Source organism: Ammodytes marinus (genome assembly GCF_949987685.1).
Source record: "Ammodytes marinus genome assembly, chromosome: 10".
Taxonomy (NCBI): Eukaryota; Metazoa; Chordata; class Actinopteri; order Uranoscopiformes; family Ammodytidae; genus Ammodytes; species Ammodytes marinus.
The window spans coordinates 12,282,472-12,303,793 of NC_137214.1; the positions used below are offsets into that span (position 1 = coordinate 12,282,472).

The 21,322-nt window shown below is 40.9% G+C and overlaps 1 protein-coding gene across 1 annotated transcript; it reads left to right on the top strand.

Moving 5' to 3' along the window:
- The first annotated feature begins 401 nt into the window (after positions 1–401).
- On the top strand, positions 402–16,253 carry ssrp1a (structure specific recognition protein 1a). The gene is made up of 18 exons (XM_080035076.1): positions 402–462; positions 1,370–1,449; positions 2,249–2,434; positions 4,827–4,932; positions 5,499–5,692; positions 5,809–5,909; positions 6,532–6,661; positions 7,212–7,315; positions 7,767–7,895; positions 7,992–8,213; positions 8,644–8,716; positions 10,301–10,436; positions 10,545–10,590; positions 11,155–11,293; positions 11,481–11,648; positions 11,959–12,071; positions 12,187–12,364; positions 15,771–16,253. The coding sequence occupies exons 2-18, from the start codon at positions 1,396–1,398 to the stop codon at positions 15,831–15,833; spliced, it is 2,142 nt and encodes a 713-aa protein (XP_079891202.1). The 5' UTR covers positions 402–462; positions 1,370–1,395; the 3' UTR covers positions 15,834–16,253.
- The last annotated feature ends 5,069 nt before the right edge of the window (positions 16,254–21,322 follow it).

A 21,322-nucleotide genomic window follows, 5' to 3' on the forward strand; every position in this document is an offset into this window, starting at 1 on the left:
ATCCACCTTTCTTTCTTATTACTTTACTTTACTATCCTGCATTACTGTTTTAGAATAGAATAGAATAGAATAGAATAGAATAGAATAGAATAGAATAGAATAGAATAGAATAGAATAGAATAGAGCTATAGGCCTACCGGTCCTTTTTTAGATGTGTTGGGCGCCATCCAGTGGTGATGAAAGGTCACTGCAGCCTTCTCCTCCGCGCGTGCTCTTTGGGGACTGTCCGTTCTCAAACAGGAGTTTCCGTGACCGACTTGGTAGTTCAAGTGAAACCCAAACTTCTGCGTCCGAATTTCAGAGCATGTTTGCCTCACGTTAAAGGCGTTTAAAAGTACAACAAAAACTCTCCATCAAACCGGAAGTAAATACGGACACCCCCCCCCGAGTCTTTCCTGTGACGTAGCGCTAGCTCCTGATGCTACACGCGGGAAACAGGCGAAGCTGCTCTCCACACTGACAGTAAGACATGAAGTTTTAAAATGATATTGTATCGCTCGTTCAATAACTCTGTTTGGTATATTTGCAAGAAAATGTTAGAAGTGTCGCCGACATGCTTTATTTGCAACCAGTACGTTTGCAAAAATGAAGTCTGAACATCACTTGATTTCTTTATCATCGGCCTAGCTCTGCAGGAGCGTTCGATGCGTTGCACGGTGTGTCCCTACCGGTCGACATTGTAGCTAGTGCTCTCAGTAAATGTTTAATAACCCAGAGTCAGCGTAACGTCGTTCAGTAAAAGAAGCGCACCCGGCGCAGTTCAAGTTAGCCTAGCTATTGTTAGTGGCGCAGAATGGACGTAAGTTATCATTTATATAACATTAAAACACCGGAGACTTATGGTTACTTAACGATGTTTCTATGAAATAGTTTATAATCCATGACACTTCTCTGTAAGGACTTAATTGCCTACAGACAACAACGTAAAGCCCAAGCTTGCTAGCTCACATCTCTTTAAACTGTGGAAATTGCTCAAAGAAAACGAAAAGCTATAAGTACAAATACTGTATTTAGTATTGACTAAATCCCATGATGGCACGATTTTATATCTCTCCACTCAAGAGCCAGTGGCTCAGTCCCTTTGTCTCTATGACCATGTTTTCATCAACATCACATCATTTCCAGGAGATGGGACGAGAATCAATAATTATAAAAATAAATACCGTAATTAGGTTATCTTTTACGCATGTATGTATAAGAAATGTATGTTCTAAGTGTAGGTTCACTGTGACAAGTGTGTTTTTGTGATTCAGTGGATTGGAGCCTAATACCTATTTCCCTATACGGGATAATAAAGTATATCATATCTTATCTTCTGCATGTTTGGCTCTATCTAATGAATTTCCCCTTTCTGTCTCTCTGTCTGCAGAGCATCAGTCACTGCGTGCAGCTGAGATGGGAGACACACTGGAGTTCAACGAGATTTACCAGGAGGTCAAAGGCTCCTGGGTTAGTATCCCCAGCAGCTCTCTAAACTGATGTGCAGATAGTATCCACAATGTAAATCAGTTAAAAAAAAGTATCAATACACAGACTAATATCTCATTTAGGAAGCCATTTCATTTCATTTTCATTTAACTTTTATTTATCCTCGAGAGACCAATTGAGGGGTGACCCTCATTTTCAATGGTGTCGAGTTGCCAGTCATGCAATATTAAAAAAATAATTAATAATAAAAACACCATGATGTTGAACACCTGCTTTGTGTTAACTGAGATTTACTAATATATCAGTGGCATTGCATCCAAGACCAGTATTAAATTGAAGTAAAATAAGAGAGTTGAGTTCAATGCTTGGTGTCATGAAAGTTAATTTATATTTATCAGCTTTGGGGCACTGTGGGTTTTGTATTGTAAATTGGGATGAGCAATAAGGTAATTACTTACTTAATTTCTTACTAAATGAACGATAGTTAAAAGTTATCCATATGAACAAGTGCAGCAATGGCATTATTAAAAGAGAAGCTACACATTATTTAAAGTATTCTAAGGGGTTATATGGTCTATAAAATATCAGCAAAGGGGAAATTCCTATTTTCATCGAGCACAATTTGACCTATTCATTTTATAAATTTGTACTATTATTCTTTTTTTGCTTAAAAAGAAAGAGACTTAAACAATACATCTTTCAAGTTGACTATTCCGTTCTTCGACCTCTACTTTCAGCCATAATTTAAACAAACCCTTGGGTTTAAACACAGGTCCTGTGTCTCTATGTATTTGTATTTAACTTTCCTCTGTCGCTGCAGAATGACGGACGGTTGCGTTTCGGCAAGCAAAACGTGGTTTATAAGAGCACCAAGACGGGGAAGGTGGACAACATCACTGCCAGTGAGATCAATCTGGCCCAGTGGAGACGAGTGTGCTTAGGCCATGGCATCAAGCTGGGAACCAACTCAGGACAGTTCTACAAATATGACGGCTTCAGGGACACTGTAAGTCTATTTTTATTTTTATTAATTTTCATACCTACAGATTACAACACGTTTCTCCTGTTTTGGTACCTAAACAGACTCAACATCTTTTCTCACTGGGTGCATTTTTCTGCTCCTTGGAAGTACCGTAATTGTTACCTTATTATTCAGAGGAGAACAAGGCAACAATAGAATATTACAGTTCGTGGTTCGTTCATCACTGTCTTTATTATGAGGGTTATAACAAAAGCAGGAGGTCCTCCGATAAACAACTTCCACCAGCATCTTAACAATACCACAGATATACCACCACCATCTTGCGAAAAAGGCCACCACTTAAGTGTGTGTTTGTGTGTTGCTGAAAGTATGTGATTGGGTCAGCTCTTCTCTCCAAAGCTCCTAATGGGATTAATGAGGGAAAGCAGCGCTAGCATGTGTGTTCCATAAACAGTGTAATCATCGGCTCATGTGAGCCATTGTTTATATCAACCCACTGAAACATTTTGGCTCAGAAGAAAGACAGGGGGAAAGAAATTGTAGTTGTGTTTGTGTTTTATCACCCTATTTTTTTTTTCTTTCTCCCCCTGATGCTCTGAGTGTATGGGGAATGTCAGCACGCTAGTTTAAAAACCTGGGATTTAGTAGTATCCTACAGTCTGTGAGCAGCGGCGTCTCCTGGGGTTAATCAGCCTTTTTTTTGTGGAGATGGATCCTCTCGTAGCACAAGGCGTGATGTAATTGTTTATTATCCCACAGCCAGTGTCAGTAATCGGGAGTTGGCTGGAGGTTTAGCCGCTGGCGAGCTTTACAGAAGCTTTGAGGAGTCTTTCTGGGGTGTCCCTGACTAAGACAACGAGTTTCTGCATTTAAGGCTGTTAAGAAGCTGACCTGCTAGAAGAGCCTAGGGTTTAGAGGCATGTACATCAATTGTAGTTTGCGATTTGTTTTAAGATGGCATTTTGCGCAGGTGTCAGCTGTGGTTGCATTTTGTTTTTAGAAAGCTAATTATCAAACCTCAAAACTTTGGTATGTAGCAAAATGTTCCTGCAGCCACAGTATCAAATTGTGAAGAACCATCATCTGATATATAGTGCAGCAACATTAATTGACAATAATTAGTCATGATCATGGGAAGAAAAATACAACTTCTTTTCCAAATGTGAGCATCTGCTGTTTTTATATTATTTCAAATTGAGTATCTTTTTTTCTTTAAGACTGTTTGTTTATTTGAAAACTAGAAATCTGCAAAGGGCACTGGTCACCTTTTTCTCAGATTTCACAGCCCAAGCATCAAATCAATCGACCAATAAACAATAATTATGACATTTGAGAAAGCTGGCTTCTTTAAGTGAAATAAAGGCTTTTGTAGGGAAAACTTGCTTATATTCCTCAAAGTAAAATATGTCAACCCTTGATCCTAGTCTTGAAGAGCCTAACTTATTTAGGAAGTTAGCCTATTCTATGGGCCCAAAAATGTGTAAACAGGAATGTTTTGTTCAGTTTCTCCTAATACATGCATCATGGTTTTGAACAAATGAGAGCTTGAAGGTTGTTTGGAGAGCAGGGTTGAAACAATGTAATAGACGTACATGGGTTGGGGGGGTTATGTGATTGTGTTTGGTTAAGAATGAGTGTCTGTGGGGGGCAGCTTGGCAACAACAAATCTGCCAAACCTGTAATGAGGAGTAAAGAACCAGTCCACAGCAGGCCTGATGAGGACACACATGTCAACACAAACAGGCCCCTTCTGCACAAACTCCTTGATTTTCATGCATTTACACATCTGCTAACACATGCTCTCTCGTCTAAACAAAGCCTTAATCCAGGCAAACAAACATGCTGATGAACTTTAGCGTGCACATACACACACTAACACACTGACTGACTCTGTGGGCTCTAATTGGCTGTAATAACCTTATAGACAGGCAGATATCCAGGTGCGTAAACTCTGTTTCCCACAGAGTCTCATTCTCTACTCTGCACACACACTCACACACCGCAATCACTTCCACATGTGTGTGTACTACGAGGACAGTGCCTGTATGTGTTTGTCACTGTGTGTGTGTCAGAGTGTGTGTCCTTTTCGTGTTGTAAGCAGGCCTGCAGGATAAATAAACAGACTGATTGTCAAGCGGCGGTGTGTAGGGGAGGAGGAGGACAGCGAGGGCGGATGGATTACGTTCACCTCCCGTGTTCCCAAGTGGCCTCAGTGGCGGGCGGGGTTATAATTGCATCGTGATTAATTGGCCCTCCCATCTCCTCACCCCCTTTTCTTTGGAGGGTGTTTTTCTAAGCGTTGGCCCATGCGGTGCCAGTGTGTTACAGGCCTCACTCACATGAAGCCTTTCCCTTTTTAAATGTTTTATTGTTTCCTCCCATGCTCCCCCCCCCTCTCTTACAATGTGTCCATCAGGACTTGGAGAAGATCTCTGAGTTTTTCAAGGCTAACTACAAGGTGGAGGTGACGGAGAAGGACATGTGTGTGAAGGGATGGAACTGGGGAACAGCCAAGTTCTCAGGTAAACAGTTCACACTTGGAGAAACCAAATCATCCTAACTACGTACACAATGTATTTTTATGAATTTTATGAAATGTTCTATAAAGAACAGATGTACAAAACATGTTAGCATGCCTGGCTGTCCTGAACTTCGCCTCTTAACAACATAATGGTCTATTGATTATGTAGAAAATGATAAAAGAAGCATTTAGTTTAAATATTTATATCTGTACTAAGTAACTATGCAACGGGAATTTGTGGTGTCTTTATTGTCTGCTCTGCCATGTCTAAATGATTAGCCGAATAGCTATCCCAAGTGTGTTTTTGTTTTTATTTTTGTCGCTAGTTATACATTTACGATTTCATGTCACTCCGGAGTTCCTGCTTGATTCTAGCGCGAATGTAGGGGGCAGACTGAAAATAGTATTTAGAGAAGAAATCTAGTTTAGTCACAGTCAAATTTAAGTGAAATGGTTAGTGTGGACAAAATGCTATTTAAAAAAAATATATATATTAAAAAAAATATATATATATATATATAAGCTGCACCTTAAATGAGGTTCTGCCATATCTCCCTCCCTCCGCAGGGCCTCTTTTATCATTTGATATCAACGACAACTCTGCGTTTGAGATCCCGCTGTCCAACGTGTCCCAGTGCGCCACGGGGAAGAACGAAGTCACTCTGGAGTTTCACCAGAACGACGACACCGAGGTCTCCCTCATGGAGGTGCGCTTCTACGTCCCGCCGAGCCAGACGGATGAACGGCAAGACCCTGTCGAGGTGAGGATAGGATGGGCGGATTCTGTTTGTTTTTTATCAATGAAAAGCTATGTGTTTTTTTTGTTTGTTTTGACGGTGATATTGATGTCAAAATGTTTTTTTTTTTTGTCCTACAGGCGTTTGCCCAGAATGTGTTAACTAAGGCTGATGTGATCCAGGCCACAGGCGACGCAGTGTGTGTCTTCAAAGAGCTGCAGTGTCTCACGCCCAGAGGAAGGTAAGACCATCAACACTCAAGCACAGAACAAAGTCACAGATCTCCTCCACAAATGAAAGATTTCCTCATTGGAGGACTAACCCTGAGATCCATAGTTGTAGTTAAATGTCTGAACACAATAGGATCAGTGCTCAACTCCCTCCACTAGTACTGATGATTACACCATTCACAGGGTTCCCACGGAATCCCATGAAATTCCTGAGAAAGTTATGAGATTTGAAGAAAAAAAAAAACAGTTTTCCAGGCCTGGAAATGGTTTGGAATTGACTGAATGTTTTGGAAAAGTTTTGAATTTCCAATAAATTTTCACTGGTGTTTTAAAACATGATCATAAAAATTCCAAGACACCCTCTAACGTTATGCAAAATAGTTATTTGAATTACCAGTTCTATTGTTTAAAATCTTCCATGCTTAACATTTTACGGCTTTCTAACGACAAATATAACACATGGCTCAAGAGAGACCTTGAGCCAAATGATTGTGATACATGCCGACCTTAAGTAAGGTTGTGGAATTTTGATAAAGGTTTTGAAAATCTATTTGTAAAAATGTTTGGGAACCCCACATTGTCAGTCTAGCTCGACTGCTCTCTCATCCCTCTTTTTTTTTTTTCCTAACTCAGATATGACATCCGTATCTACCCCTCTTTCCTCCACCTCCACGGTAAGACGTTTGACTACAAGATTCCCTACACCACCGTCCTCCGCCTCTTCCTTCTGCCACACAAAGACCAGAGGCAGATGTTCTTTGTTGTAAGTGGACATTGTTACGTTTTTCTCTCACACTTTAACCCTTAGGAGTCCAGGGCTATTTTTTGCCGTTTTTGCATACTTTTGATTCTGACTTCCTTAACCACATTCAGAAATAGTTAACATGCATTGTTTGGTATCCTTTTCATCAGCACTACCTCACATATTTGACCCAATAGATATCCTTTACATTTTTAAATATTATACGAACATATTGGACCCAAAACCACAAACCAATCGAAAAACTTATTTTTACTATGGGTTACACAAACATTCCCAATTAAATATTTTGAAAGCTGAAAATAAGGTTATAATGATGATGTAAAAGTTTGATTGAGGTGGCATCAACCTAAATACACATTATATGAACAAATAGCAGGTGAATACATAGGCATTTTCCTCAAAGTTCTGTCAAACATGACACAGAGGGCTCATCAAAAAATGTTGACTCCTAAGGGTTAAATAAACAAGCATTTTGTCCCCTTTTTTGTTTTCTCTCGTTCCTTCTGACACTCTCTCTATCTCCGCTTGTCATTCTCTGTTGTTTTAATAGATCAGTCTGGATCCTCCCATCAAGCAGGGTCAGACGCGTTATCACTTCCTCATCCTGCTCTTCTCCAAGGAAGAGGAACTCAGCATCACACTCAATATGAGCGAGTACGTAAAGGACATTTCACAGGCTGTATGTAGCAAAGTGCAACATTAGCTATAGATGTGTTAACAAAAACAAAACCTGATGGTGACACAACCTGTGTGTGTGTGTGTGTGTTTTACATCACACTCTCTGATGTTGTAAAGTGTTTATCCACTAGAGGGGAGCAGAGTGTAAGGACAACTTCTGTTCTTGTTGCTAACAAATTCTAGAGAGGTTCAAGGTTCATTTGTTTGTAAATTTATTGTGCACTTGCGTACATTGCACGGTATGTTAAAGTGCAAAAGTCGGATAAATAGCTGTACAAGTGTAAAAGTGTTTCTGCTGTTAAGACCGGTGGCGACAGAAGAACATATTAAAGTACTACAATAGTGCTGAATAGTGCATGTCGTAGCTGCCTTTAGTGTCTGATTTCAAGATGGCGAACCTGTCTTTACCTCTGTGTCTGTCCACCAGGGAGGACGTGGAGCGCCGCTTCGAGGGCAAACTCAGTAAGAACATGTCGGGCTCTCTGTATGAGATGGTCAGCAGGGTGATGAAGTCCCTCGTCAACCGCAAGATCACTGTGCCCGGAAACTTCCAGGGGTGAGCACATAACGGACAACACTGAACACGGATTGACTTTTTTTTTTTATCGTTCCATTTGATCCTATTAAAGGGTTTGCCTTGTCGTGTCCACAGTCACTCTGGCGCCCAGTGCATCACCTGCTCCTACAAGGCGTCGTCAGGCCTCCTCTACCCGCTGGAGAGGGGCTTCATCTACGTCCACAAGCCCCCCGTGCACCTGCGCTTTGAGGAGATCTCCTGCGTCAACTTCGCCAGAGGCACCACCACCACGCGATCCTTTGACTTTGAGATCGAGACCAAGCAGGGCAATCAGTACACCTTCAGCAGCATCGAGAGGTGATCACGCCGCACACTGTCAAACTGGCTTTACTTTTCCACACACAGCTACATCACAGCTACGACTCTTCCTGGATATGTTTACATGGATTAGAGGAACCAAGTATTATTCATTCTCTCGTCAATATGAATCTAGCATTATCCAGGTTTCTTATTGTCTCCATAAATATAGGCTCGATGTCTTGATAGAAGATGTCAGTAGAAAGGATTGTGACAATATAAATACTTGTATACTTACTGTGCGACCAAAGATACGTTTGAATGATTTTTTTTTCATCTATATTAAAACAGCAAATATCCCACTTCTCTTCTTATAAATATATAACGACATTACAGTTGGCTATTTAAATGAAGGAATACTTTATTTTTAAATTAACCATTTAATTGTTGGCATTGTTTCTGAACCTTCGTCTTTTCTCCTTTCCTTCAGAGAAGAGTACGGAAAACTGTTTGACTTTGTCAACGCCAAGAAGCTCAACATCAAGAACAGAGGATTCAAAGAGGTAAAGAATGTTCTTATTTAAACATTTCACAGTTTGCAAGTAAAGATATTACACAAGTTCTGTGAGACTTCCATCCCATATATTGATGCCTGTTGCCTTTCTCTTATGTGTCTGTCTGTACCTCTGTAGAAGAAGGTGGGTATGGTTATGGGCATCCTGTGTGGACTAGTCGCTTGATCTTATCCGTGTGGAGTGATTTCTGCTTGCATGGTGTGCTGCTGCGTGTGTGTGTTACCAAAGATTGTGTCCTTTTAATCTCGATTTTGGTTGGTCGTTACCAATGCAATTGATTCATGACTAATCAAGGGAAATGGGGGTTAAGGAGTTTGTGACTCTTGACGTGTGTGTGTGTGTGTGTGTGTGTGTGTGTGTGTGTGTGTGTGTGTGTGTGTGTGTGTGTGTGTGTGTGTGTGTGTGTGTGTGTGTGTGTGTGTGTGTGTGTGTGTGTGTGTGTGTGTGTGTGTGTGTGTGTGTGTGTGTGTGTGTGTGTGTGTGTGTGTGTGTGTGTGTGTGTGTGTGTGTGTGCATCGTGCTGACTAATGTGTGGCCCTGGGGCTTTTGGTGTGCTTTAACACTCAGTAAAGCTGTCATCAGGACTACTGCCTGACATGGGGCGTGCTGATTGCATCAGCCTTAATGCAGTCTCCGGACTTATACAAGTTCCTGGTCTCACTGTCAAAGCACCAACTCGGTTCCACTTATAACAGGGCCATCTGTTGCCATGGTGACGGGGTCAGAGGGGTAGGCCAATGAAAAATGAATGGGCCTGCTCTCCATTTCCTGTATGGTGTTTTTAGAAGGAGTCCTGACCCTGTCCGTTTCGGGGCAGACGGATATTGATGCATGGTGATGGGAAATGGACACGTTATGGGATCGGGAATGGCTTGGTTTTGATCTAATGAAACATTACAATACAGCAAAAGTTCTTTCGGTAACTTGTTTTTCATAAAGACAAAGATGTTACAATTATATGGATGAGGGGAAAGATGAAGATTTTAGGCCTCATGCAAGAACCATTTTTTTCTTTGAACTAAAGATTTGTTCTTAAGCAGCACGTGAATTTTCTATTTATTTTTTTGGTCAATTGTTTCCTGTTGACGGGACCGCGAACGTTCTTTTAACCACAAATAAAGGGGAACATGTAGTTGTATTTATGGAGGCCAACTGACATCAAATCAGATTTAATTCATCAAGGAGCTATGAGTAACTTCCTCAAGGTGGTGCAGTTCAGAGAGATATGCTAAATCTGACTAATAAAAATGCTTAGGAATACGGAGATGGTCTTGCATGAGGCCAGTTGGGTTGATTAATCATTCAGTCAATCAAAAGAAACAATAATCGTCCATGATATTGATGATCAATTAATCGTTTCAGTCCTATATTTATGTACATTGCTTGGGCAAAGAAAGGCATTTAAAAAAAATATTTGATTTTACATTTCATGGACTAAACGATTAATATATTATGAAAGCAATTCTAACTTGCTCCTGATGATCTCTGCCTGACCCTTGTCATGTCATGGAGGACTGTATCGTCGGCAGTATTGTCTGTATGGGGGTTCTGACGGCGTGGTCTATTTTTCAGGGCATGAAGGGTAAAATCGACGAGTACAGCGACTCGGACGAAGACAAGCACGACGCCTACCTGGAGAGGATGAAGGCCGAGGGCAAGATCAGAGAGGAGGGCAACGACAGCGACGAATCGGGCGGAAGCGAAAGCGGTGAGTGGGACGGCCTTGGTGTGACGAAGAGAGGCAACACATGATGCCTTCAGGAGATCAGTGCGTTTTGATTGGTGGGCTTTCTTTTTTGTCCCCCTCTCTTTTTAGACGAGTCGTTTAATCCGGGAGAAGAGGATGATGACATTGCAGAAGAGTGAGTGACTTTCTCTTTTTTAGTATGTGCTTTAAGTCCACTCTGAATTGGGGAGAGACAGCGTTAAGCTTCAGTGCTCCTCCTGACTCCTGGAACAACTTACACAGCGACCAATTCAAATCAATACCATCATGCTCTTTAAACCAATTCAGACATGTGATCTTAAACCTGCCAAACACTACTTGCTATTGTTTTAATTAACTATACTATATTTTCATTCACGTCATTTTAATTGCAGCCATTCTACATCACTGTCTCCTATTGTATTATCTGATGGGCTTTTTAGTAATCTGAATGTCATTTAACAAACCATTTTACTATTTTTTTTTGTCTACTATTTAATGTTTCAATAGTTTTGTCTCTTTTTAATGGGCTTTTTGTGGGCCTTTACTTTATTTATACTTCTCTTTTATTGTTTGTTTTCACTTTTCTTTGTTTTTGTGCTGTATTTACTTTGATTTGTTTTATAAATGAGGGTCTCACCCCTAAATGATCTCTGGAGTAGAAAGGTTGAATGACTCTCTTTCCCAGAACGCCTTGGTACTAATCTGCCGTTTCCCTCAGGTACGACAGTAATGCCTCGCCGAGCGACAGCAGCGATGACGGGGAGGGGGGCAGTGATGACGGTAGCCCAAAGAAGAAGAAGACCCCCAAGAAAGTCAAAGTAGTGAAGGAGAGGAAGGAAAGGAAACCCCGCAGGGAGGTGAGAGAGCAGTTGAGACAGGGATCAGACATCAAATAAATATAAGACTATAGGGGTTGAAAAAATACTCAGGATTCCAGCTGCAATTTTTTGGGTTTATTTTTTTAGAGACTGCTCCTTGTATTTCGACACCTGTGTAATAGCACCCATCCAACCTGCTGTTTTCTTTCCTTTTTAATGGGTGTAGAAGAAGCAGAAAGATAAGGGCGGCCCCAAGAGGCCCATGAGTGCCTACATGCTGTGGCTCAACGCCAGCCGCGAGCAGATCAAGTCGGAGAACCCGGGCATCTCCATCACGGAGATTTCCAAGAAGGCCGGAGAGATGTGGAAACAACTGGGCAAAGAAGACAAGGAGGTCAGATTTTGAATTGGTATTCCTGTTTCACTTGTGCAAGCTGTCTGTGTGATCGTTTGCTAGTAGGTCTGCATTCATCACAGAATTACTTGCCGGAGATGACCCGGTTAAACTAGTTTGTAGTCTTTTCTTTATTTTTCACTTTTTAAAACTACTAGCTGTGTATGTTTGGCACCACTGGAAAAAAAAATCTTGCTCTGGGTAGGCTTTGACTATTTGAAATGTATTTGTCTTAACATGTGTTCAAGCAGAAGTTAGCATGATGTTTTATGTTCAACGCTTTACCATGTCTCTCCTTTCTTTACTTCAGGAGTGGGATGAAAAGGCCGTGGAGGCTAAGAAGAATTATGAAATATTAAAGAAGGAGTACATGGAGAGCGGCGGAGGAGCAGCCGCAGCAGCAGCCGCCTCCAGTTCCAAGAAGTAAGGCCGGCAACGCAGAAGAAATCCCATGTTTTGTTTTGTTTTTCTTGGCACCACACACAGTCTTAACAATAATCTATGTGGCCTAATTTCTCCCCTCCCTTCAACCCATCAGGGAGAGTAGAAAATCTGCAGGTAAAAAGGAGGAGAAGAAGAGGAAGTCGGGTGGCGGAGACAAGGAGAGGGAGCGCAGTGGAGGCGACAGCAGCTTCAAGAGCAAAGAGTTCATCCCGACCAGCTCGGACTCATCAGACTCTGAGCACAAGAGTAAAAAGAGCAAGAGGAAGAAGAAGGTAAAGCCAATGGCCTAAAGCCTTTATCACATTCATCCTCCTCTGTCCGTTCACCACACATTCAGTTACTTTATATCCCCTACGTCACTCTGTAACTGTTTATTTGCTGTTATATCATGGCCACTAGTCTCCATTACATTCTAGTGACTGGGGACAGTTTACTTACAGTATGATGCAGGTGTTTGTAGTCTTAAATAGCAGCTTAATGGCAGTATTAAGCCTCATAATAACCGTCAAAAATATTTATTTAATGTTATTCCTGTAACTATGTAACTATATATTTTATTTAGGGCTGTCAAAATTAATGCGTTAACGCAGGGTGAGATTAATTTCTGGAATTAACGCGTTAATTTTTTTATCGCAATTAACGCATGTGCTGAATGATCCGCCCCGTGCATCCCAGCGGCTCTGTACTACAGTCACTCTAACGTTATGGCTGACCCAGGATCAGTAGCTGCGCGTAGCCAAACATAGCAGCATGTTAGCCTTTGCCGTGTTTTAATCTGCTAACGGTCACGTCTGTGTCGGGGGCATAGATAGTATATAAAATCAACTGCCGCGGGTGACAGTTGATGTCGGGAGCAACAGGAGGAGAAACATTGTCCGCTCTGTTCAGAGCCCGCGAGGACACAAACGTCTGCAGTTTTCAGAGGTGTGTGTGAGTAGCAGTGTTGGGAATAACGCCGTTTAAAATAATATATATTATTTATTTATTTTTAAACATTTTTTTACATTGTTTTTGCAAAGGTAGCTCAAACTGCAGTATATTTTGTCAGCAAATAATATTTGGATATACAAGGTATAAAACAATTGTAAAATACAAATTAGACGTTCATTTAAAATATATTATCGAATTATAATTCGATAATTTGCCGGTGCCCTTTCAAAGTCCAACCGGTGATATCAGCTGTAGTAGGCTACGTGATGTGTGCGGCACCAAGCGCAGGAGGGAGAGAGAGATGGAGGAAGAATAGATTGTGTTCCTAATAACTCTATAGGCTACCACAACATTAGCGCGATTTCGGAAGGAAATGTAATGATTGACGTAATGCTAACGTTAGCTTAGCTCAGCTGTTTGTTTACATTCAGCCATGCTATTCAGCCATCATCAACCGTGACTTGCTTGCATCATGAAAAATCGGAAAAACCAACGAATACTCGAAGCCTGAAAAATGGCAGCCCTTGTTGTGTGAGCGTGCAAGTTGCCGCAGTAACCACCTATCAATCCACGGTTGAAACGTGCTTTCCCTGAGTTTGTTTGCATCGCCTTTGTGAGTAAGTGCATGGAGTTTCCCGATCTCTATAAATTATAATTTATGCACGTTATTAAACGGCCGCGATTCGCCGGTTGCAACAGCTGTTTAGCGTGTCATCACGAGCCGAATATTGCTATTGTTCTTTTCCTGGGATCTGTATGCTGCTGTGCATGTTAAAGAAGGAAATACACATAGGATAAATCCTTACTCGAGGACGATGAGAGGAGTCTCATCGTCTCATGCTTCATAGTCTGAAGTTTTGGGCCTTAAGTGGTGTTTTAGCCGACACCCCTGAAGTGAATCCAGTGATATAGCAGATCAGCACGGTACATTCAGCAGTTTCCTCTACTACTTTTGTTGAGAACAAAATACTTAAAGTGCAGGATAAACCTCTTGCTGTCTGTTGATGTGCAATAAATATTGAAGGTCATGTAGCCTACAAGTAGGCCTACCTGTCTGTTCTACTCATTTCAACTGACTTGTGAAAACTGCTCAGAAAAATCCAAATTTGTTGACATGTAGCCTAGCAACTTTTTTTTTTACAGTAGGCTAACGCAGACAGTTACTTTCCTTGGTAACTAGTTACTTCTATTATAAAGTAATTTAGTTACTAACTCAGTTACTTTTTGGAACAAGTAGTGAGTAACTATGTTACTAGAATTATTTCATCAAACTACCCAAGTGTTTGAATAATTGAAACTGAGTCAGGCCTTCTTGGAAGCAGGTGAATTTACTTGCAAACAGCATGCAAGGGTCAAACAACATGTATCACAAATGGGCGTACATGATTGAATACATCGAATGAACAGTGTACAGAGATTATATGCAAGAGAAGTTGGTGTGTGCGCAAACACATACTAAGTTTGGTGTGTCCAGCCCTTGTTTTTGCTGGCGAAAGCAGAAATGTTTTTAATTAGGCAGATAACAGGATATGGGAAATTTAGGGAGTCTTTTCTTACTGTGCACATGAATGCGTCATACCTCTGTATGTGCCAAAATCTTATTAGGCAGTTTCTTCTTCAAGGCTAAATAACAAGTTTGTCTTAGCAAAACACTTTGGAGTTCTTTGGGACAAAGTTCAACAGCCAGAAAGCATGTATTGTGCATTAAAATATTATACAATAAAGCAAATTAAATTCTGTTAACAAACTATAACTAATTACTTTTTAAAGTAATGTTCCCAACACTGGTGAGTAGACATCAACATAACGGCGGCTTCCTGGCACAAATGAACAGTCCCTAGGACGTGTTCGCGCACACAAACACAAACACACCACGGACTGTAATCAATTTGTATTCAAGAATGCATAACTTATAGATTCACCAAATAAATGCCATTATATAGCCTATATTTGCCCAAAGACATAGTAAAGAGACAGACCAATTGAATTATGGTGTGGTAGGTATATATTTTAGTTTGATTTAAATTAATTTTCAGTATTAAAACCATCATTTGGATTTTCAATTAATAAAAATACTAATTTTAAATGTACATATCCACCTTCTGTCCTTTATCTTTCCGTTCATACAACAATATACAGAGAAAATTCGAATTTTTCGGGCATATTTTGAATGGTAAAATTAATCGTGACTAATCCACAGATTCCTGTGATTAATCTGACTAAAAATTGTAATCGTTTGACAGCCCTAATTTTATTACAGTTTATTTTTTTTAAAGGTACTAATTGCCAACCAGGCAATTTTATTTAAAAAATAAATTCATGTGAAAGTGAAAAGCAACTAAGAAGAGGAAGAGAAAGGACTTTTAAAATAGTATTAGCTATAGTGGAGCTGATCTGCATGTCCGATCGAAGGCCAGCTGCAGGGGAAAAGAGGCAATGTGAACAAAACTACACTCAGAATAAACATTTGGGGAAGTTGCAGGTAAGGCAGACAGGGAAATAAAATGTTTTAAAAAGTGATATCTAAAATAGAAAAGTCATTCTTTTTTAATCAAATGCCTCAAATGGATTTTGTTAAGTATCCATGGTGTAAGAGGGTCTTAGATTTCTACATGATGTAAACCCTCAAAAGCTTTATCTCATGACATGGAATAAAACCCCCCATTTCTTTCTCACTCATCTCACACACACACACACACACACACACACACATTGTACTGACTCTCTTTCTTAATATTTTCTAACCAGGAATCGGAGGAGGAGGAAGAGGCCGCGTCTACACCTGCCAGCTCAGAGGCAGACTCTGACTAAACACACACACACTGTTACCCATGGAACACACACACCGAGGACCAAGCATTTATACTCTCTACGTTGATAACACACAAACGGACTGACGGACACATCAACAGACATGAGTTGGATTTTCTTTTTTTATTTTTTCTCCATTTTTTTCTCCATTTTTTTATTTTCGGAGTATAAACACACCTTGTGACTCTGAATGCTCTTTAGTACTTGGTATGTGAGTGTTTTCTACTGTCAGATCAGCTTAATGCAGGTATGCTGGTGTACCATTTCTCCTAGGATTCTTAATGTTTTTTTGTTTTGTTTTTTCATCTCACTCATGGGTGGGTGTAGTAGTTTTAAGCTCTGAGGAGGGTAGGAGTTATTATATTTGATGTGGATAAGGCATGAAAACAGCAGATTCAAAAGCATTGTGTTCCTCCTGTGTAGAGAATTCAATTTGTTTTGTCATGTTTTCAGGCTTGAATAAATAAACAATTTTTAATAAATCCTAACTGCTGCTTTTTTTGTGATCGGCCATTTGTATCGTGCCTCTGTATGATAATAGAAACCAGCAGCTTTAACCCATAAGAACCTGGACCCAGTTGTACTTATAGGAAAAATATGAGGGATATGAATATAAAATATGATGACTTCCTTCAAAAATATCCTCAAGCGCCACAAGAAAAGTGATTTTTCAGGTAAAAGCCAACCCTAACATTACATCTGGAGATTTGCAGACCATTTGCCACCACCATTCTTCACTTGGGAGAAGGTTCTCTTGGTGGTAGGCAGAGTTTGGGGCTCATTTGGCAGAGCGGGTCGGCCGATGATCAAAGGGTTGGAGGTTCGATCCCCGCCCTGCCACCTGTGTCACAGTTGTGTCCTTGGGCAAGACACTTCACCCACCTTGCCTCGTGTGAATGTCGATAGTTAGTCTGCTTATCGGTGTATGAATGTGTGTGAATGGTAACGTGGGAAAGGAAAACAGATCTCCCTTGCAAAACAGTCTTCGGTCTCAATGGGATATAACATGGCAGTTTTGGTTATGACCAAACAGTTAAATTTTGGACTAATCTGTCCACAAAATAAGACTTCAGGTATCTCCAGGTGCTCTCTGGCAAATTTGTGACAAGCAGTTTTGTTCTTTTTTGAAAGCAGGGGCTTCTTCAGCAACCCACCCTTATTGTGGAACCATGCACATATGTCCCAGATGCTGCAAGAGAGGTCTGCAAATCACTACATGTAATGTTTGGGTTGGCTTTTAACTGAAAAATAACTTGTATTGTGGTGCGTGTGGATATTTTTGAAGGAAATCTACTTCTAGGCAGATGTTCAGTCACTCTTAAAGCTCTCCATTTGTAGATGATTTGCCTCACGGTGGACCGATGGAGCTCAAACTTTTTTTAAATTAATTTATAGCTGTCCCCAGACAAATGTGCAGCATCACACCTATATTCCTGAGATCCTCTGAGATTTTTTTCCCTTTTAGCATGTCTGACCTGTATGGGTTCACTTTGGTGAGCCTAAACTGACCTGGTTTGATCTCTGTTTTATCTAGTTCCGCCCAATTTCCTCACTACATTGGTCCATTTCATCACTCAATTTGGCCCATCTGATTGTGTTTACCTGCTCAATTTAAGCAATGCAGCTCAGGGTTCACAAACTTTTGCACATACAACAGTTGTCAAATAATTTGTTTTATCTGTTTTAACAATTGATTTCTGGAAAAGAAAAATGTTGAATTGATAAACAAACATCTGTTATTTCATATAAAAAATACTGGTATTGATAAAAATTATTTAATAATGGTTAAAATAAATACAATTCCAAAAGGCTCAAGGGGTTCACAAACTTTCAAGCAGCACTGTATATGAAAGAAGCCTAGATGAGTAACACTCCAGGCATCCTTTTGTTATATTCCTTTATCTATTTATCTATTTTACTGTTATTTATGATTTTAGTTATCTATTAAAACCCCTCTCTGCATTCAGCAAATGGACTGAAGTATTACTCATGGAATTCCCATATACTACCAGCACTGGCATTATACATTAGATCCATTTAACCAGGCGAGCGGTTTGGGAGTGTGTGTGTGTTATCAGGGGAAGTAAGAAGGGCGACTCTGGTAAATTATTGAGAGACAGTGGTTTTAAACGAGAGTCCGAGGCCTAAGTACACAGTGGTTTTGAAAAGGGGTGCTATATTGGGGTCAACGATGGTGGTTTCTAAGAGCCAATACACTCCCGGATGTGTGGTTGACTTCCACTTGGGCAGTGTTGGTTTTGATGATGATGATAAGGTGCTCTTCTTTCAGCAGTGGGATTGACCCAATGTCCTCAGAATGACCCTACCTGTTTAATATCGGTTAAGTGTTGTGATAGTTTTGACTCTTGATTTACCTCTGACTGAGCCATTCAAATTCATTTTTGAATATCTCCTTATAAATCTTGTGAAAACAACAGTCTACAGTTTTTGCTACTGGCCATGTGAGGCTGAACAAAGGTAGATACTAATGTCAGAATGCTAACATGCTCACAAGGACAGGGATAATGTTTTCAACCAGGTTCTTTGTCTTAGTTTTAAGCTGTTAGCATTCTAACATTTGCTAATTACCTCCAAACACAAACAGATGATTCTGATGCCAATGGTGTTGCCGTTATTTGGTCAAAAGTAATGGTCAAAATATTCTATTGACGGTGACATGAATTAAGATCATGTGCCAGTTCCTCTAGTAAATGTTGAGATATTTCATAGGATGAATGAAAACTTTGAGAGGTAATATCAAGGGACATGTTCACCAAAGTCAGACCATCCATCAGATAATTGTTTAAATAAATATTTACGTTTTGACAGATTGGCAAACACCAGCAATTACTGTACGAGAACCGAGTGAGTGGGCTCTCCCTAGTGTGGTGTGTCTGTGATGCGTTCACATGATCTTGGGTTGTTTGTGTGCCGGCATGTCCTTAATCGATCGAGTGCGATTGTGTTTACATGGATCATTTCCTGCTACACCATGGTTTCGCATTTCACCAAGAAATTCATCTCGTTATCCTCCGCTCTCTCCTCATATCTGTCATGTCTGTCAGATATCAATATCTGACAGACGGTGTCTCATATTTTATAGGTGTGTGGCTTACCCAGTATTATTGGCCATTTACAGGAATGCTTACATGAATCTTTAGTTTAACTGTTGCTGTCACATGGAAGCTTGTTTGAACATCCAAACGCTTGCATGTGTCTCGTGTCTTGTATTAGGTTACCATAAATTGACCACAAACATAATGGACCCACTTAAGAAATGACAGTCTCTAGGTAGGCCCATACATCTACAGGGACTCACACACACACACACACACACTTGGTCATTGCATCATTACATTATCTCCCTGATGTGAGAGGCAGTAATGCTGTCAGTGCTTGTGAGTGTATTGAGAAGTGGTTGTATCGTGTGTCGCAATTAGGGTACAGTTGTCAATGATGCCACAGTTTGTAATTTATTACTCAAAATGTTAAGCCTCTTACATGGGCCTCTAAGTATAGAATCAGATGTCTTATTGCCTATACTTTTAATGTATAGTGTAATGGCTTTTCTTGTAGCATTACTCCGACGGGTAAGGGTTAGACGGAAGTCTGACGCATGTGTAAATTAATGCAATGTCCAGAAGATGCCGTATTGTTGGATTTGTCAATCCTTTTATTGACTACAAAAACAAACTGTTCCAAAGGTTATTGTTTCTTCATATAAACACAAAATAGGCTCTTTCCAGTATACAAACATTAGCACGAGCACAAGCATGGTCAAAAACTGTGTGGCCTTCCCCATTACACACCTGAATCTAATCCCAGGTTGCCAGGTATTTATGCTATCCACCCTCTGCAGACACCAAGGCCACACCTCTCAATCATTAATTAGAATAAACAAAACAAAACAAATGTAAACAGCAATTTGGCTCCAACACACTGGCCCCTAATTGAGAGTGACAGGAGGGCATGAACAATTCAAAGTTAACCTCAAAAAATGGAGCCAATAGATTCACAAATTCATATAAAACTCAAAACTAAACCAGAAATTCTCTGAATTATTTATTCTTCTAATTTGCGGCTACTTGAAGCCAGAAAAGTTTTGTTACTGGTCTATCCAGTGTACTGGTTTTAGTTTTTACTTCTGTGCAACACACTAGTCCTTTACTGTCAGGATGGGTCACCTGGACTCTTCCAAGGAACCATGTGGAGCTGCTGTGTCTGCGATAAGTACACACGACTTAGTCTCTCCTTACTCCACTTCTGCCGCTCCCGTTTGACCAGTGACCTCTTCTTCTCCTCTCTCATCTCGTTGCTTCCTGCCAGGTCTCTCTCATACTGGGCCTTCACGGCCTGCATGTTGACCTCCAGACGCAGCTTGGCGTCCTCCGTGGCCTGTAGCTGGTCCTCAAGCTGAGTCTTCATCTCCTCCAGCTGCTGCTCCATCGTACGCCTGGACTTCTCCAAGACGTGGACTTTCCTGCCAACAGTTTGTTGTTGCGGTCCAGTTCATCCTTGTAGTCCATCAGAGACTCCAGCTTGTGGGTTATAGCCAGGGCTCGGGTTTCCCTCTCACGGGCCTCGGCTTCAGCTTTGTCTCGCTCCTCTGCATAGCGGGCAGATATGTTCTTCTCCTCTGCAAGCGTCTGGTCAAACTTCTTCTGCTTCTTTTCCAGCTGTGCTATGGAGGTCCTATCGACGGAAGCAACGGGGCAGCCACTCTCGCTTCGCGCCTCACTGTAATCTGTAAGGGAACCATTAATAACCCACCCCAATAGGGTCCTAATGGCATATTGCCCATTGCCATGACTGTTAACCACTTCCCATGGTTCAAGCAATTTTGAGGCGCTTGTGCCTATCAGCAACTGTACATCAGCCTGAATACGAGGAAGGACAACACCATCCATGTATGGCCACTTAGTCAACTCCTCTTCTTTAATGATGTTGCTTGTGCTTACAGGCATCCTATTTGCGGTGTAAACCTTGGGTAGATAGTAAAACTGTTTCCCAGTGAGGCTTGCAATTTCTTAGTCTGTGGGCATATAGCTGGACACAGATGCCTTTGGTCCCATGGTTAACAAGCTGATTTGGATTTTCCCACCAGTCAGGTTCAGCTTTCTCATCAAGGTTTCTGAGCAAAATGTGTCAGAGCTGCCTGGATCTAGAAATGCATAGGTTTGAATGATTTTATCCCCTTTGCTTGACTTCACCTGTATCGGCAATATTGACAAAACCCCATCGCTGCTACCGGCCCCTGTTGTTTGGCCACATGTTTGCAAAGAGATGCTTGCATTACTTATTGATGGTTTCCTTGGCTGGTTTGGGTCTGTGTGGTTAACTCTCTCCCTCTGGTCAATGTGGAGAACCCTGGGATGACTTTGGTTGCATACCTTGCAAGTCATGCGCACTTGCTGCGGTGCCCTATGCCAAGGCAACCAAAACAAATTCCTTCTTTCCTTATAAAGGCAATCTTGTCCCTGTGTGTCTTC

Coding starts and splice junctions, on each gene's coding strand:
- ssrp1a (XM_080035076.1), top strand. CDS start 1,396: ATGGGAGACACACTGGAGTTCAACGAGATTTACCAGGAGGTCAAAGGC. Junction 5,910..6,531: donor TGTCTCACGCCCAGAGGAAG/GTAAGACCATCA, acceptor TTCCTAACTCAG/ATATGACATCCGTATCTACC. Junction 12,072..12,186: donor GCCGCCTCCAGTTCCAAGAA/GTAAGGCCGGCA, acceptor TCAACCCATCAG/GGAGAGTAGAAAATCTGCAG.